Source organism: Oncorhynchus kisutch, linkage group LG4 (assembly GCF_002021735.2).
Source record: "Oncorhynchus kisutch isolate 150728-3 linkage group LG4, Okis_V2, whole genome shotgun sequence".
In the NCBI taxonomy this organism is placed as follows: domain Eukaryota; kingdom Metazoa; phylum Chordata; class Actinopteri; order Salmoniformes; family Salmonidae; genus Oncorhynchus; species Oncorhynchus kisutch.
Genome location: NC_034177.2, coordinates 32,713,208 through 32,730,092, shown reverse-complemented (window position 1 = coordinate 32,730,092; position 16,885 = coordinate 32,713,208). Strand labels below are relative to the sequence as shown.

Here is a 16,885-nt window from a genome sequence, read left to right as displayed (position 1 = left end):
CATGAGCCGTTATGTAATGTCACATCCACTGAGACCTAGCCATGAGAGGGATGTCCCAGGAAGAGGCAGGCAGCCATCACCCACACAGAGTGCATTAGACTATGGTTTTAATACTGTTTGAGGCCCCTCAAAAGATTACATAGAGCCATTGTACTTAGACCTCAGTGCTAATGCATTGTCTGGGCAGCTCTCCAGGCAATCCTTTTCCACACATTTCCAATGCAGGGATCAGTCTCTCATCTGTAGAGGTCTCATACTTTGAAATCCATCTCACTCTCAAAACATGGTGGAGAAAATGCTATATTTTGTCAAATATAAACTGCTCTGCCCCAAGGAAGAATGAACTCGTCAGCACATTTCATTCTATTGCCAGTGGTTTTTTAAACACAAGTCTGTTTGGCTGGAATGGGTGCCAATCACTTAGCATTTCAAGGTTCTTGAAAGCTGCACCGCTAGTCCCTGCTGGCCACTAATGTTTTTATTGGCCCTTTACCCACTAAACCTTTAGAAAGTCTTGAGCGAAACACAACAACACTGAAAACCTCCATTATCACAGCCCGGTTAACTGCATATAGCAGAGAGGATCCATGTTGCCAGCCCTAGCCCTGTCAGCATCCACCCATCAATCCGTCCCCAGCAGCTGGGTGAACTGCTGTGAGCTGTCTGAGCAGGAAGCCAAGGCCTGTTATTATTAGTCATCAGCAGGTAAAATCACCACAAGTAACCTGTAATGACCTACGCTGTTACTGAGTCACTGTTTCAGAAAACATTTGATTGAGTAGACTACAGTGTCCAAAATCACGTATCACAGCACAAGCAAAGGGAGATATATCAAACACTGGTGCTTTACTACTGATACATTTTCATCCAATGTAAGACAATAAGAAGACCTCTGTAGCAAATGCAAATCCAAAATTGGTCTGCATGGTCTGGACCTGGATTTGAGCTAAAACCCAATTGTCATGACGTTGCCTCTTTGGGTGTGGCGAGCCCCATCCCCCTCTCCCTGCCTCCCTCTTTCCTCCTTCAACTAGGTTGCTGTGGTCAGAGAGACGTCGTAAATTCCTGAGGATCTCCTCATGGACACACAGTACAGAGAGAGTACATTTTCATAGAGAACAAAGGAATTCCTTCCAACTCACAGAACTTGAGGTATGAACAAATTTCATGTTCCGGAGAAAGTATAAAAGATCGGTGAAGAATTCAGCTACGAACTGGTCCATTTGTTACAACTTGGGGAAGCTCATGGGAGACGGTGTGGCCACATTACCATAACGCTGTTTATATAATAGCCTCAGATATGAGGTTTACATCTAATTGTTGTATAAGATGGATGAGTGAGCATGATACTGTTTACACAATTTTACAATGTGATTTTGGACTGTTTAATGAAGGAAAACTCAAAAACGGAATTGGAGTTAACTAAATCAGAGGACCGCCCCTGAGCCCAGTTAGGGTCAGACATCCTGGGACAGCCCTTTTATGCAATTCCGAATAAAACCCAACTTTGAGAAATTATCAGCAGACCATGTTTTTCTCCATTAGGAGGGGGCAAAGGCTGTAGACCATTGCTGAATCTTTTAACCATACCACATGGTTAAACACTTAGACTATCGATACCAACAGAATAAGAACAAGTCTTTGATATTAATTACTAGTCTGCAGCTAGGAATTCAGTATCATTGAACGTGAAGAATGACAACCGCGAAACATCCATTCTATAACAAATGAATGAATCTCACTCTGCACTATCCCCTCTAACCAAGACAGAGAGAGAGAGAGAGAGAGAGAGAGAGAGACGACACACTGAGTGTAAATATATATATTGATTGCAATTGTTCCCGAATTAGTGAGCCTTCATGAGCAAAGGATTCGCATTTGAATTGTTATAATTATCACTATGCAGTGACTTCTTAGTCGACCCCCACTTCCCCTTTTGTCTAACAAGCAGCCATGCCGGTTTAGCCCACTAGGGCACATTCTCCTATCATTTCTTGTAACCATATTTACTGTTTGTTTATGCATTTCAGTGAATTACTTAGTTAGTAATAAATAAGTTATTTAAGACAATTGATGTATGGATGACTCATAGTGAAGACTGGGTTTGTGCAGATAACCAACAATTTACGACGTTTGGAATTAGACTAACGTGAGGTAAAGTAAATAATTCATTAATTCGAAGACTAATTGATCAGATAAAATATCTGAAAAGTTATTTTAGAAAATTATAACTTTGCAATCTGAATATTTTTCCTTGGTTAATTACATTTACATGATTAATAAGTTGATCGCGTAATACTAATTACAGAAAATCTTTGATAAAAACTATAAGTCTTAAATATAATGATAGTAAAGACACGACACAATGCAAAACTATAAGACCTGGCTCCTCTAGAAGCAACATAACTAGTCTAAGGCTGGATAATAAAACAGTTTAGTGAGTATATCAACCTCTGCCATGTGCCTATGGGGTTAGCATTTTCTGAATAGTGCACGAGAAATTACACATGCTCAACGAGGCATTGGGGATTACAGAGGCCTTGAAACATGTTTAAGTTATACACAAAATCAAATGTAATTAACATATTTTCACAGTCTTACCTCTGTTTCATGTGGCATGGGGTTAAATCCACAGAGGTTGCAGACAGTGTTCTTGCATTCGGTGCAGGTGTTGTAGTTGGGAGGGTCCTTGGAGCCCTTGTTGAGTTCCACCTTGCAGAGTGGACAGGTGGACTGGCCTGCTTTGAGTGCTGGTTGGGAGGATGCTGCTCCCTTTGGAGGTTCTAATGGGGGTTGGTCCACTTTGGCCTGTAATAATGTGGGGACCTTGGCCTGCTGGGGTTGCTCTGCTTTCTTCTCCTCTGCATTCTGAACAGCAGGTGGTTTGGTCTCCTTTGCAGGGGCCATCTTGGGAGAGGCCGGTGCAGACACCATGGGGGAAGCTGGCAGAGTGGTGTGGGGCTCATCCTGAACAGCTGAGGTGATCAAAGTGGATGCAGAGCTGAAGATGGAAGAGCCAAAGCCAAACATCTTACCCGACACGGACTCTTCAGGATTTGACTGAGCAGGCTGAGATTTAGCACCGCCAAAGCCAAAGAAGCCCACTGACTGCTTTGGGGGCTTGGCCTGTGGTTGTGATACAGCTTTGAGAAGAGAGGTCCCACCTTTTGGAAGCTGTTGTTGAGGCTTTCCAGGCTCCTGCTTTAGGGGATCAGTTTTGGGGTCTATCTTTGGAACTTGCTGGGGCTGTAGTTGTGGTGGGGGCTTAGCATCAGGCTGTTGCAGTGGAGGAGTTAGCTTTTCTGGCTGTTGTGCAGGTGTAGCAGCACCACTGGGTATGGGTATCACTGGAATTGTTTGGTCCACTGGTTTCTGAACAATTCTAGGTTCCTGTTTGTCCTTTGCAACCACAGCAGGTGGAGCATGTTTGGTTTGTGGGGATCCTGGTGCTGGGGTCTCCTCCTTTTTGACTGCAGCCGTTGATGGGGTTCCAGCCGGTATTAGTGTCTCCTGAGGTACAGTGGGTGGAGGAATCTCTTTTTGGGCAGCCGCAGGTGGTGGAATCTCCTCCTTTTGGGGTTTAGCTGGTGCTGGGGTCAGCTTTAGAGATGCAGCAGGTGTGGAGACTTTGCTTGGCAACGGTTGGGATTTAATCATCGGCGGTCCTGGGGGTTCCATTCCTCCAAGAGCTCTCTGCATCTGGCAGTTCAGACACAGCCATTCCTTTACCTGAAATAAAATAACAGTATTGAACATTTTTTTCAACAAACAATCTTGTAGAATTGTATTGCAGTCTAAGGACTTACAGATGCTCTTATCTTAGTTACTATTTAAATGCTTCATACTAGATTTTACAAACATGTAGTAAAACTACTGACATAATGCTCTAAATCTGAAGATGTTAAATCAATGAATAATTTATATCAGACTATATTAATACAATTCTTCCAGATTACAATTTGCTTCCAGGAAGATCATAAACAAATATTAGACCATTTGGAGAAAAGAGAATAGTTATAACAAGAGCTCCATCAAAGCTTCTTGTTATCCTATCTTACAACTCAGATGAAAGAGATGACTGGCAACTATAGACACTGTCAATGCATAGTTAGTATTCTTAAATAACTGTTGTAAAATAAAGCGCAACATTTATGTTAGAGTAGTCAAATTACTTTGATGAAACATAGACAGTTTAATTACCTCTGTTTCATGTGGCATGGGGTTGAATCCACAGAGGTTGCAGACAGTGTTCTTGCATTCAGTACAGGTGTTGTAGTTGGGAGGGTCCTTGGAGCCCATGTTGAGGTCCACCTTGCAGAGTGGACAGGTGGACTGGCCTGCTTTGGGAGATGGTTGGGAGGATGCTTCTCCCATTGGAGGCTCTGATGGGGGTGTGTCCACGTTGGCCTGTAATAATGTGGGGACCTTGGCCTGCTGGGGTTGTTCTGCTTTCTTCTCCTCTGCATTCTGAACAGCAGGTGGTTTGGTCTCCTTTGCAGGGGGCATCTTGGGAGAGGCCAGTGCAGACACCATGGGGGAAGCTGGCAGAGTGGTGTGGGGCTCATCCTGAACAGCTGAGGTGATCAAAGTGGATGCAGAGCTGAAGATGGAGGAGCCAAAGCCAAACATCTTACCCGACACGGACTCTTCAGGCTTTGAGGGGGTAGACTGAGATTTGGGACCACCAAAGCCAAATAAGCCTCCTGACTCCTGCTTGGGGGGTTGCTGTGTGGATGGGATGGCACTACTCTGGCTGGGCTGCTGTGGTGGTGTCTGAGGTTCTGATGTTCTCCGGTTCTCTAGTGCCTTCTGAGCAGGTGCTGAACTGGCTGGTTTCGCAAGCTCCTGCTTTGGGGGAGTGATTTTGGGGTCTAGCTTTGGAGCTTCCTCGGCCTGTACTTGTGCCAGAGGCTGTGCAGCAGGCATTTTCTTTTCTGGCTGCTGTAAGGGTTGAACAACCTCGTTCTGCTTGTTTGTAGGTGTGGCTGGTGGCTCCATCGACCTTTGAACAATTGCAGGTTTCTGGTTGTCAATTGAGATCTCAGTAGATGAACGCTCGTTTTTCATTGCGGAGCCAAGTGTTGTCTCATTTGTTTTGAGTGAATCTGGAACAGGTGCCTCATTGCTTATAACTGCAGCTGGAAGTTGGACCTCTTTAGTCTCTACTGCTGTTGAAAATGGTGCTTCCTTCTTCAGAGGTAAACCTGATTGTACAGCATAGTTATCTTGGGTTGAACCTGGTGTTGGGGACACCTTTCTGTTTTGTGACCCTGGTAGTATATGTTCCTTATTATTTTGAGGTGAGGCTGGTGCCCCCTTAGTGAGAGGTGAACCAGTGACCTCCTTGATGAGAGGGGAGGCAGAAGTTGGTTCCTCCTTGATAAGGGCTGAGGCAGAAACATCCTTCTTGACAGGCAAAGCTGTGGTTGGGACCTCATCTGTTACAGACACACCTGGTGGTGTAGGATATTTTTTATTTTGTGGTGAATCTGGTGTTGGAGTGTCCTGCTTTAAAGCTGTAACTCGTGTCTCCCCCATTTTGGATGAGGCTGGTAATGGAGTCTCCTTTTGGGGTGCAGTAAGAGTGGTTGTCTCTTCTTTTTGTGGTGTGGAGGCGGCCTTCTTCTGATCTACAGCGGGTATGGCAGTCTCCTTTAACTTTTGAGTTGCCGGAGGGTCCTTTTGAGGTGCAACAGGTGTAGAAACTTTGTTGAGTAAGGGTTGGGGTTTCATCATGAGGGGTTCTGGGGGTTCCATTCCCCCAAGAGCTCTCTGCATCTGGCAGTTCAGACACAGCCATTCCTTCACCTGAAAAAACATATTCAGTTACATTTAATTTAAGAGTAAACTATGATAATCAAACTGAAAATAACAGACTGTGTTCAATGGATTTTTTAAAATAAACAAGAACATAAAATACCACGTGCTTGCAATTTCATTTACCTCAGTAACATGTGGCATTGGGTTAAATCCACAGAGGTTGCAGACAGTGTTCTTGCATTCGGTACAGGTGTTGTAGTTGGGAGGGTCCTTGGAGTCAATGTTGAGGTCCACCTTGCAGAGTGGACAGGTGGACTGGCCTGCTTTGAGAGCTGGTTGGGAGGATACTACTCCTTTTGGAGGCTCTGATGAGGGTTGGTCAACTTTAGCCTGTACTGATGGGGGGACCTTGGCCTGCTGGGGTTGCTCTGCTTTTGATTCCTCTGCTCTCTCGGTAGCCGGTGGTTTGGTCTCCTTTGCAGGGGGCAACTTGTGAGAGGCCAGTGCAGACACCTTCGGGGAACCTGGCGGTGTGGTGTGGGGCTCATCCTGAACAGCTGAGGTGATCAAAGTGGATGCAGAGCTGAAGATGGAGGAGCCAAAGCCAAACATCTTACCAGACACTGACTCTTCAGCCTTTGAGGGGGTAGACTGAGATTTGGTACCACCAAAGCCAAAGAAGCCTCCTGACTCCTGCTTGGGGTGTTGCTGTGTGTCTGGGATGGCACTACTCTGCCTACGCCCAGGCTGGCTGGGCTGCTGTGGTGGTTTCTGAGGTTCTGAAGCTCTCCGGTTCCCTTGTGATGCCATCTGAGCTGGGCTTGCCGGCATTTGAGTGCCTGCTGCTTTAGTAGCTTCAGCTTTTGATATATCAGCTGCAGGGGGAACTGGTTTCCTTTGAGGGGAGCTTGGGATTGGACTGTCTGTCTTCACAGATGCAGCAGGTGTTGCAATGTCCTTTTGAGCTGCAATAGGTGTGACAGTGACTGTTTGAGGTGCAAAAACTTTGTTGGGATACAGTTTCATCATGAGGGGTTCTGGGGGTTCAATTCCTCCAAGAGCTCTCTGCATCTGGCAGTTCAGACACAGCCACTCCTTCATCTGAAAGTGCAGTGTTGTGTTAGATACATACTGTTGTTGGATACTGGGTTAAACTTGGTACATTGCTATCCTAGAGACTGATTTTTACATCAGAAGTGAATGGTTATCTGTCGGAGCCAGATGGCTTTGGAATGTGCTGGGTGGACAGGAGGAAGACACAGGATTACTATAGGGGATACGGATGGACATCTGTGAATTGGGCAAATGAGGGGTTGAGGTCAGGTCAGATCCCCTTAATGGAGAAATTATGCTTTATTACCCCTTTACTTCATCTTCCTGTCAAACCACAATTGATGTTAGGATTAGAGAGAAGGGGGAGTGCCTACATTGGAGTATACAGTGGCTTGTGAAAGTATTCACCCCCTTGGCATTTTTCCTACTTTGTTGCCTTACATCCTGGAATTAAAATGTATGTTTTGGGGGGTTTGTATCACTTGATTTACACAACATGCCTTCCACTTTGAAGATGCAAAATATTTCATCTTGTGAAACAAACAAGAAATAAGACAAAAAACTGAAAACTTGAGCGTTTACAACTATTCATCCCACCCAAAGTCAATACTTTGTAGAGCCACCTTTTGCAGCAATTACAGCAGTAAGTCTCTTGGGGTATGTCTCTATAAGTTTGGCACATCTAGCCACTGGGATTGTTGCCCATTCTTCATGGCAAAACTGCTCCAGCTCCTTCATGTTGGATGGGTTCCGCTGGTGTACAGCAATCTTCAAGTCATACAACAGATTCTCAATTGGATTGAGGTCAGGGCTTTGACTAGGCCATTCCAAGACATTTAAATGTTTCCCCTTAAACCACTGAAGTGTTGCATTAGCAGTATGCTTAGGGTCATTGTCCTGGAAGGTGAACCTCTCTCCCAGTCTCAAATCTCTGTAAGACTGAAACAGGTTTCCGTAAAGAATTTCCCTGTATTTAGCGCCATCCATCATGCCTTCAATTCGGACCAGTTTCCCAGTCCCTGCCGATGAAAAACATCCCCACTGCATGATACTGACACCACCATGCTTCACTGTGGGGATGAGGTTCTCGGGGTGATGAGAGATGTTGGGTTTGCACAAGACATAGCGTTTTCCTTGATGACCAAAAAGCTCAATTTTAGTCTCATCTGACCAGAGTACCTTCTTCCATATGTTTGGGGAGTCTCCCACATGCCTTTTGGCAAACACCAAAAGTGTTTTCTTATTTTTTTCTTTAAGCAATGGCGTTTTTCTGTCCACTCTTCCGTAAAGCCCAGCTCTGTGGAGTGTACGGCTTAAAGCAGTCCTATGGACACATACTCCAATCTCTGCTGTGTAGCTTTGCAGCTCCTTCAGGGGTATCTTTGGTCTCTTTGTTGCCTCTTTGATTAATGCCCTCCTTGCCTGGTCTGTGAGTTTTGGTGGGTGGCCCTCTCTTGGAAGGTTTGTTCTGGTGCCATATTCTGTACATTTTTTAATAATGGATGTAAAGGTGTTCTGTGGGATGTTCAAAGTTTCAGATATTATTTTATAACCCAACCCTGATCTGTATTTCTCCACAACTTTGTCCCTGACCTTTTTGGAGAGCTCCTTGGTCTTCATGGTGCCGCTTGCTTGGAGATGCCCTTTGCTTAGTGGTGTTGCAGACTCTGGGGCCTTTCAGAACAGGTGTATATAAACTGAGATCATGTGACAGATCATGTGACACTTAGATTGCAGACAGGTGGACTTTATTTAACTAAGTATATGACTTCTGGAGGTAATTGGTTGCACCAGCTCTTATTTAGGGACTTCATAGCAAAGGGGTGAATACACAAGAACTCACCACTTTTCCGTAAAAAAAAAAAAAAAGTAAAGTTTTTTTTTTTTACTTCACCAATTTGGACTATTTTGTGTATGTGCATTACATGAAATCAAAATAAAATCCATTTAAATTACAGGTTGTAATGCAACAAAACAGGACAAACTCCAAGGAGGATGAATACTTTTGCAAGGCACTGTATATACTTGTGGTGGTGGAAAGATGCTTTGTCTAATGCAGCTGTATTGATCCTCTGGGCTTTCATAGTGTCCGTAGAGTTTTTTACTGTGAGAATTAGAACCTAACACTGTATGGGGGATGGGGGTGTGGGGAATAAACCGATACCGTTACATATCGCAACATTATTTTTCAACAATAATATATTGATATTTGATTCCAAGAATCGATTTGTAAAAAGATATATATAAACATTGCCTTCGGAAAGTGTTCAGAACCCTTGACTTTTTACACATTTTGTTACGTTACAGTCTAATTCTAAAATGGATGAAATAAAATCCTCATTAATCTTCAAACAATACCCTAGAATGTCAAAGTGAAAACAGGTTTTTACAAATGTTTGCAAATATATAAAAAAACTAAAAACAGAAATAACTTATTTAGAAACAGTTGAAGTCGGAAGTTTACATACAATTTAGCCAAATACATTTATACTCAGTTTTTCACAATTCCTGACATTTAATCCTAGTAAAAACTGTCTTAGGTCAGTTAGGATCACCACTTTATTTTAAGAATGTGAAATGTTAGAATAACAGTAGAGAGTGATTTATTTCAGCTTTTATGTCTTTCATCACATTCCCAGCGGGACAGAAGTTTACATACACTCAATTAGTATTTGAAAGCATTGCATTGAAATTGTTTAACTTGGGTCAAGCATTTCGGGTAGCCTTCCACAAGCTTCCCACAATAAGTTGGGTGAATTTTGCCGCATTCCTCCTGACAGAGCTGGAAAAATGACCTGTCTCATACACAAAGTAGATGTCCTAACTGTCTTGCCAAAACTATAGTTTGTTAACAACACATTTGTGGAGTGGTTGAAAAACAAGTTTTAATGACTCTAAACTAATTGTATGTAAACTTCTCACTTCAACTGTAAGTATTCAGACCCTTTGCTATGAGACTTGAAATTGACCTCAGGTGCACCCTGTTTCCATTGATCATCCTTGAGCTGTTTCTACAACTTGATTGGAGTCCACCTGTAAAAATGTCAATTGAATGGACATGATTTGAAAAGGCACAAACTTGTCTATATAAGGTCCCACAGTTGACAGTGCATGTCAGAGCAAAAACCAAGCCATGAGGTCGAAGGAATTGCCTGTAGAGCTCAGAGACAAGGTTGTGTCGATGAATAGATCTGGGGAAGGGTACCAAAACAATTCTGCAGCCTTGAAGATCCACAAGAACACAGTGGCCTCCATCATTCTTAAATTTAAGATGTTTGGAAACACCAAGACTCTTCTTAGAGCTGACCGCCTGACCAAACTGATCAATCAGGATACAAGGGCATTGGTCAGGGAGCTGACCAAGAACCTGATGGTCACTCTGACAGAGCTCTAGAGTTCATCTGAAACCAAGATTGAACTCTTTGGCATGAATGAAAAGCGTCACGTCTGGAGGAAACCTGGCACCATCCAGATGTTTTTCAGTGGCAGGGACTGGTAGACTAGTCAGGATCGAGACAAAGATGAACGGAGCAAAGTACAGAGAGATCCATGATGAAAACCTGCTTCAGAGCACTCAGGACTCAGACTGCGGTGAAGGTTGACCTTCCAACAGGACAACGACCCTAAGCACACAGCCAAGAAAATGCAGGTGTGGCTTCGGAACAAGTCTCCGAATGTCCTTGAGTTGCCCAGCCAGAGCCCGGACTTGAACCTGATCTAACATCTCTTGAGAGACCTGAAAATAGCTATGCAGCAATGCTCCTGATCCAACCTGACAGAGCTTGAAAGGATCTGCAGAGAAGAATGGGAGAAACTCCCCAAATACAGGTGTGCCAAGCTTGTAGAGTCATAGACAAGAAGACTCAATGCTGTAATTGCTGCCAAAACCTGTTGTTGCCTTGTTATTATGAGATATTGTGCGTAGATTGATGAGGAAAAGAAACATTTTAATCAATTTTAGAATAAGGCTGTAACAAAATGTGGAAAAAGTCAAGGGGTCTGAATACTTTCCGTAGGCACTGTATATTTAAGCAATAAGGCCAGAGGGGGTGTGGTATATTGGCCATATACCACAAACCCCTGAGGTGCCTTATTGCTATTATAAATTGATTACCAATGCAATTAGACCAGTACAAATACATGTTTTGTCATGCCAGTGGTATACGGTATGATATACCACGGCTGTCAGCCAATCTTCATTCAGGGCTCGAACCACCCAGTTTATAATGCTGAATATTTCCATCTGAATATTCAGTCTGCATACGACATCATTTCTCTAAGTATCTTGCTTGAATATTATACAGTATTTAAGTTGAATTGATATGTTACAATTTGTGTAACTAAAGCACTCAATACAAGTACCTTAAATGTCCCTATTATTGTAACTTTCAACTGAATAAAACATTGGTAGGCAAAGGCAATTTGACAGAGTAGCCATAATTGTATTACGTTTATTAAATGAATTCCCAGAATAGTACATTCTTACCTCAGTAACGCTTGGCATGGGGTTAAATCCACAGAGGTTGCAGACAGTGTTCTTGCATTCAGTACAGGTGTTGTAGTTGGGAGGGTCCTTGGAGCCCATGTTGAGTTCCATCTTACATAGTGGACAGGTGGACTGGCCTGCTTTGAGAGCTAGTTGGGAAGATGCTGCTCCCTTCGGAGGCTCTGATGGGGGTTTGTCCACGTTGGCCTGTAATAATATGGGGACCTTGGCCTGTTGGGGTTGCTCTGCTTTCTTCTCCTCTGCATTCTGAACAGCAGGTGGTTTGGTCTCCTTTGCAGGGGCCATCTTGGGAGAGGCCGGTGCAGACACCATGGGGGAAGCTGGCAGAGTGGTGTGGGGCTCATCCTGAACAGCTGAGGTGATCAAAGTGGATGCAGAGCTGAAGATGGAGGAGCCAAAGCCAAACATCTTCCCAGACACTGAATCTTCAGGCCTTGAAGGGGTAGACTGAGATTTGGTACCACCAAAGCCAAAGAAGCCTCCTGACTCCTGCTTGGGGTGTTGCTGTGTGGACGGAATGGCAATACTCTGCCTACGCCCGGGGCTGGGCTGCTGTGGTGGTTTCTGAACTTCTGATGTTCTCCGGTTTTCCTGTGGTGTCTTCTGAGCCGGTCCTGGAGAGGTCCCAACTTTAGGAGACTGTTGCTGAGGCTTCACAGGTTCTGCTTTCAGTGCACTTGCTGGGGTCTGCTGAGGCTGGACTTGTGGAGTCTTCTGCTGTAGGGGCTGCTGCTGCGGTTGTGCAGCACTCCCCTGCTTAGCCCCTGATGTGTCTCCTGGTTTTAAAGGACTTGAAGGTTTCTGGTCCTGCTTTGCAGTCATTGTGGGGGAGTCTGGCTTTCTCTGGGGGGAGGCTGGCATTGGGGTGTCTTTCTTTGGGGCTATGGCTGGTGTTTGAGCCTCTTTTTTGGGTGACACTGGTGTTGGTGCACCTTTTTGGGCACCAGTTGGTGTGGGAGTCTCCTGCTTTTGAAGCGCAAAGGGTGCAGACACCTTGAGGGAAGCTGGCGGTGTGGTGTGGAGCTCATCCTGAACAGCTGAGGTGATCAAAGTGGATGCAGAACTGAAGATGGAGGAACCAAAGCCAAACATCTTCCCAGACACTGACTCTTCAGGTTTTGAGGGGACAGGCTGAGAGGCTGGAGTCACTGACTCCTTGTTGGGTGAGGCTGGTGCAGTGGCCACTTTTTGGGGACCAGATGCTGTTGGTGTGTCTCTCGTTTGAGGAGCAGCAGGAGCAGAGACTTTGTTGGGGGAAGGCTTGGGTTTCATCATGGTAGGTCCTTGAGGTTCCATTCCTCCAAGTGCTCTGTGCATCTGGCAGTTCAGACACAGCCACACATTCACCTGAAAATGTTTTCCATTGTGAGAGGAATACAGAATTTAATCAATTTCATATACAGCTATACATCTGCATGATGGAAAACAGCACAAGCAAATGTTTCTGCCGTGATATCATCAGACATTTCTCCTTACTCTCGGAGACATAAATCATCACTCAGCACTCTGTGATACATCATTGTTGCAGTTTTGAGCTTCAACATGACTTGCAGTTTAAGTATTAGGTGTATTGCATATGCAAAGCACTCTGCACTTCCACTTCTATTCCTTAGTTGGTAGTGTTGGTAGAATTATTATGAGTCAAGACCAAGTCAGGAAATTAAATAGCCATAACCACTACAATTGAGACTTTGATTTGTCTCTCTTAATTAAGTAAAGTGAAATACCAATCTTTCCATGTAGGCTAAAAACATGTCAGACAAGTTGTTTATATTTGTAAGAAGAGAGAATGAACAATTTATGAACTGACCAACGGTGCAATGTCTAAAGGTTATATCTGGAACCGAAATACATAGAAATTAATAGACATTTCAAATCTAAAAGATAACATCATTTCAGAATGACCAAGATTATCCATGTGGAGATTAATTGGCTCTCTGAACTTTTATATAAAATAAAGTTATCTTTGTCCACATAATAATACATCAGAAATGATTTGTTCACACAGTAATTAAGTGATATTAGGTCAATCTTACCTCAGTAACATTTGGCATGGGGTTGAATCCACAGAGGTTGCAGACAGTGTTCTTGCATTCGGTACAGGTGTTGTAGTTGGGAGGGTCCCTGGAGCCCATGTTGAGTTCCACCTTGCAGAGTGGACAGGTGGACTGGCCTGCTTTGTGAGATGGGCGGTAGGATGCTGTTCCCTTTGGAGGCTCTGATGGGGGTTTGTCCACTTTGACCTGTACTGATGGGGGGACCTTGGCCTGCTGGGGTTGCTCTGCTTTCTTCTCCTCTGCTTTCTGAGCAGCAGGTGGTTTGGTCTCCTTTGTAGGGAGCATCTTGGGAGAGGCCTTGGCTGCTGCAGACACCTTCGGGGAACCTGGTGGTGTGGTGTGGGGCTCATCCTGAACAGCTGAGGTGATCAAAGTGGATGCAGAGCTGAAGATGGTGGAGCCAAAGCCAAACACCTTCCCAGACACTGAATCTTCAGGCTTTGAGGAAATCTGAGATTTAGGAACACCAAAGCCACCAAAGAAGCCCCCTGACTCCTGCTTGGGGGGCTTGGCCTGTAGTGTTGGCACAGCTTTGGCAGGAGATGTCCCACCTTTTGGAGGCTCTTGCTGAGGCTTCCCAGGCACCTGCTGTGACAGGGTGGCATTGCTCCGCTCATGCCCAGGTTGCCCTGGCTGATCTGGTGGTTTCTGAGGCCCTGATGTTCTCCGGTTCTCCTGTGGTGCCTTCTGAACAGGTGCTGGGCTGGGTGGTTTCTGAAGGTCTGCTGCTTTAGCAGCATCTGCCTTGAGTGGCTCTGTTGCTGATGTAGAAGGTTTTCTCTGGGGAGAGCCTGGTGTTGGAATGTCTTTCTTTTGGGTTGCGATGGGTGTGACAGTGGCCTTCTGAGGTGCAGAACCTTTGTTTGGAGAAGCTTGGGGTTTCATCATGGGAGGTCCTGTGGGTTCCATTCTCTTCATCTGGCAGTTCAGACACAGCCACTCCTTCACCTGAAAGAAAATGACAGCGTAAAAATGGTCAAATCACATTATCCAACATGGTTAAATATGATTTAGTAACATGATTTCAATCAGAATCACTAAATATGCCTTTGTCAACCGATACTTGCAAATGTGATAATGGGTACTTGTGAACTTCAACTTCCACATAATCAGTAAACAAAGCAATATTCACAATGTTCTGTGCCTGTCATCATGAGATAGTTTTAGGTCTTTGTAGAGAAGTCCAAGCTTATTTACAATTCAAGCTACCGCTAGACATCAGTAACTAAATATTTCTAATGTGTTGTGTCAAGTCTAAGACGATTTCAATGTCAGTGTCCTCAAGGAAATTTAGGTATGAATTTAACTGTCCAAGAGGACAGTGTTCACCCATTGTGTAAAATACATTCATAATTATTCCATCTTTGCTAATTACACCTTTTTGTGTTATTAAGCAATTATTGCTTGATATTATTATACAGTAGCCATTAGCCAATAGTAAAAGGCTATACCTTTGTGCTATTATGAGACACTCACACTCCCACTTAGGAGGGAGCTGAACACCAGTCTTGAAATAAATGATGTGTCCTACAACTCGCTGCCTGCACTCACAATTCAAATGTCCTCTACTGTAAATGGGCAGGGGACCATCAGGTCTCCAAACATACATGAACTCTGTGTTTTAATCTGTTTATCTGCTCTCTGATAGCGATACAGTCCTCCTGAGGGAAGCACATAATGCTGTCTATCAGACAAAAGGCCATTAGTAAAGCTTGTGGAACAGTTTACCATACCTTTCACTGCCTCTTGTAATGATACGAGGCCTCTGTGATGGTAAGGGAGTCACTGGTCTGCATAATGCCATGATAACACTAACGGATCTCATCAGCTCTGAGATATGTGCTGTTAACCAAGTCAGAGGTGAAACTCTTCCCAACTTCCCCTTGTTGTGCTGCAAAGACTGTCATATGGACACCTACATTATCTTAATCACTATAAAAGAGGTGGGTCTATATAATCAGCCTGCTCTACTCATGAACACAGCAAGCTCTCTATTCTGTGGACTCCTAGTTTAGGCCATCATGAACACAGCAAGGTCTCCATTATGTGGACTCCTAGTTTAGGCCATCATGATGCACAGCAAGCTCTCCATTCTGTGGACTCCTAGTTTAGGCCATCATGAACACAGCAAGCTCTCCATTCTGTGGACTCCTAGTTTAGGCCATCATGAACACAGCAAGGTCTCCATTATGTGGACTCCAAGTTTAGGCCATCATGAACACAGCAAGGTCTCCATTATGTGGACTCCTAGTTTAGGCCATCATGATGCACAGCAAGCTCTCCATTCTGTGGACTCCTAGTTTAGGCCATCATGAACACAGCAAGCTCTCCATTCAGTGGACTCCTAGTTTAGGCCATCATGAACACAGCAAGCTCTCCATTCTGTGGACTCCTAGTTTAGGCCATCATGATGCACAGCAAATTATCCAGTGTAAAAAAAAATAATAATAATCAACATGTAAAATCAAATTCAAATCCAATCAAATTTATTTGTCACATACACATGGTTAGCAGATGTTAATGCAAGTGTTGCGAAATGCTTGTGCTTCTAGTTCCGACAATGCAGTAATAAAAAACGAGTAATCTAACCTAACAATTCCAAAACTACTACCTTATACACACAAGTGTAAAGGGATAAAGAATATGTACATACAGATATATGAATGAGTGATGGTACAGAAGGGCATAGGCAAGATGCAGTAGATGGTATCGAGTACAGTATATACATATACATATGAGATGAGTAATGTAGGGTATGTAAACATTATATTAAGTAGCATTGTTTAAAGTGGCTAGTGATATATTTTCCATCAATTTCCATCAATTCCCATTTTTAAAGTGGCTGGAGTTGAGTCAGTGTGTTGGCAGCAGCCACACAGCCAAACAATGTTAGTGCCTTGAGATTGAAGCTGTTTTTCAGTCTCTCGATCCCTGCTTTGATGCACCTGTACTGACCTCGCCTTCTGGATGATAGCGGGGTGAACAGGCAGTGGCTCGGGTGGTTGTTGTCCTTGATGATCTTTATGGCCTTCCTGTGACATTGGGTGGTGTAGGTGTCCTGGAGGGCAGGTAGTTTGCCCCCGGCGTTGTGCAGACCTCACTACCCTCTGGAGAGACATACGGTTGTGGGCGGAGCAGTTGCCGTACCAGGCGGTGATACAGCCCGACAGGATGCTCTCGATTGTGCATTTGTAGAAGTTTGTGAATGCTTTTGGTGACAAGCCGAATTTCTTCAGCCTCCTGAGGTTGAAGAGGCGCTGCTGCACCTTCTTCACGACGCTGTCTGTGTGGGTGGACCAATTCAGTTTGTCCGTGATGTGTACGCCGAGGAACTTAAAACTTACTACCCTCTCCACTAATGTCCCATCAATGTGGATAGGGGGGGTGCTCCCTCTGCTGTTTCCTGAAGTCCACAATCATCTCCTTTGCTTTGTTGACGTTGAGTGTGAGGTTATTTTCCTGACACCACACTCCGAGGGCCCTCACCTCCTCCCTGTAGGCCGTCTCG

At 44.3% G+C, this 16,885-nt stretch overlaps 1 protein-coding gene across 1 annotated transcript in view; it reads right to left on the bottom strand.

The window, feature by feature from the left end:
- The window catches only part of pclob (piccolo presynaptic cytomatrix protein b), a 113,408-nt gene that overhangs the window by 83,296 nt on the left and 13,227 nt on the right, over nt 1-16,885 (bottom strand). The window contains exons 4-8 of the mRNA XM_031821403.1: nt 13,357-14,325; nt 11,300-12,667; nt 5,944-6,861; nt 4,201-5,808; nt 2,602-3,729 (exon numbers count right to left, since the gene is read on the bottom strand). Of these exons, the coding sequence (XP_031677263.1) occupies nt 2,602-3,729; nt 4,201-5,808; nt 5,944-6,861; nt 11,300-12,667; nt 13,357-14,325 (5,991 nt within the window). The remainder of the gene's footprint in view (nt 1-2,601; nt 3,730-4,200; nt 5,809-5,943; nt 6,862-11,299; nt 12,668-13,356; nt 14,326-16,885) is intronic.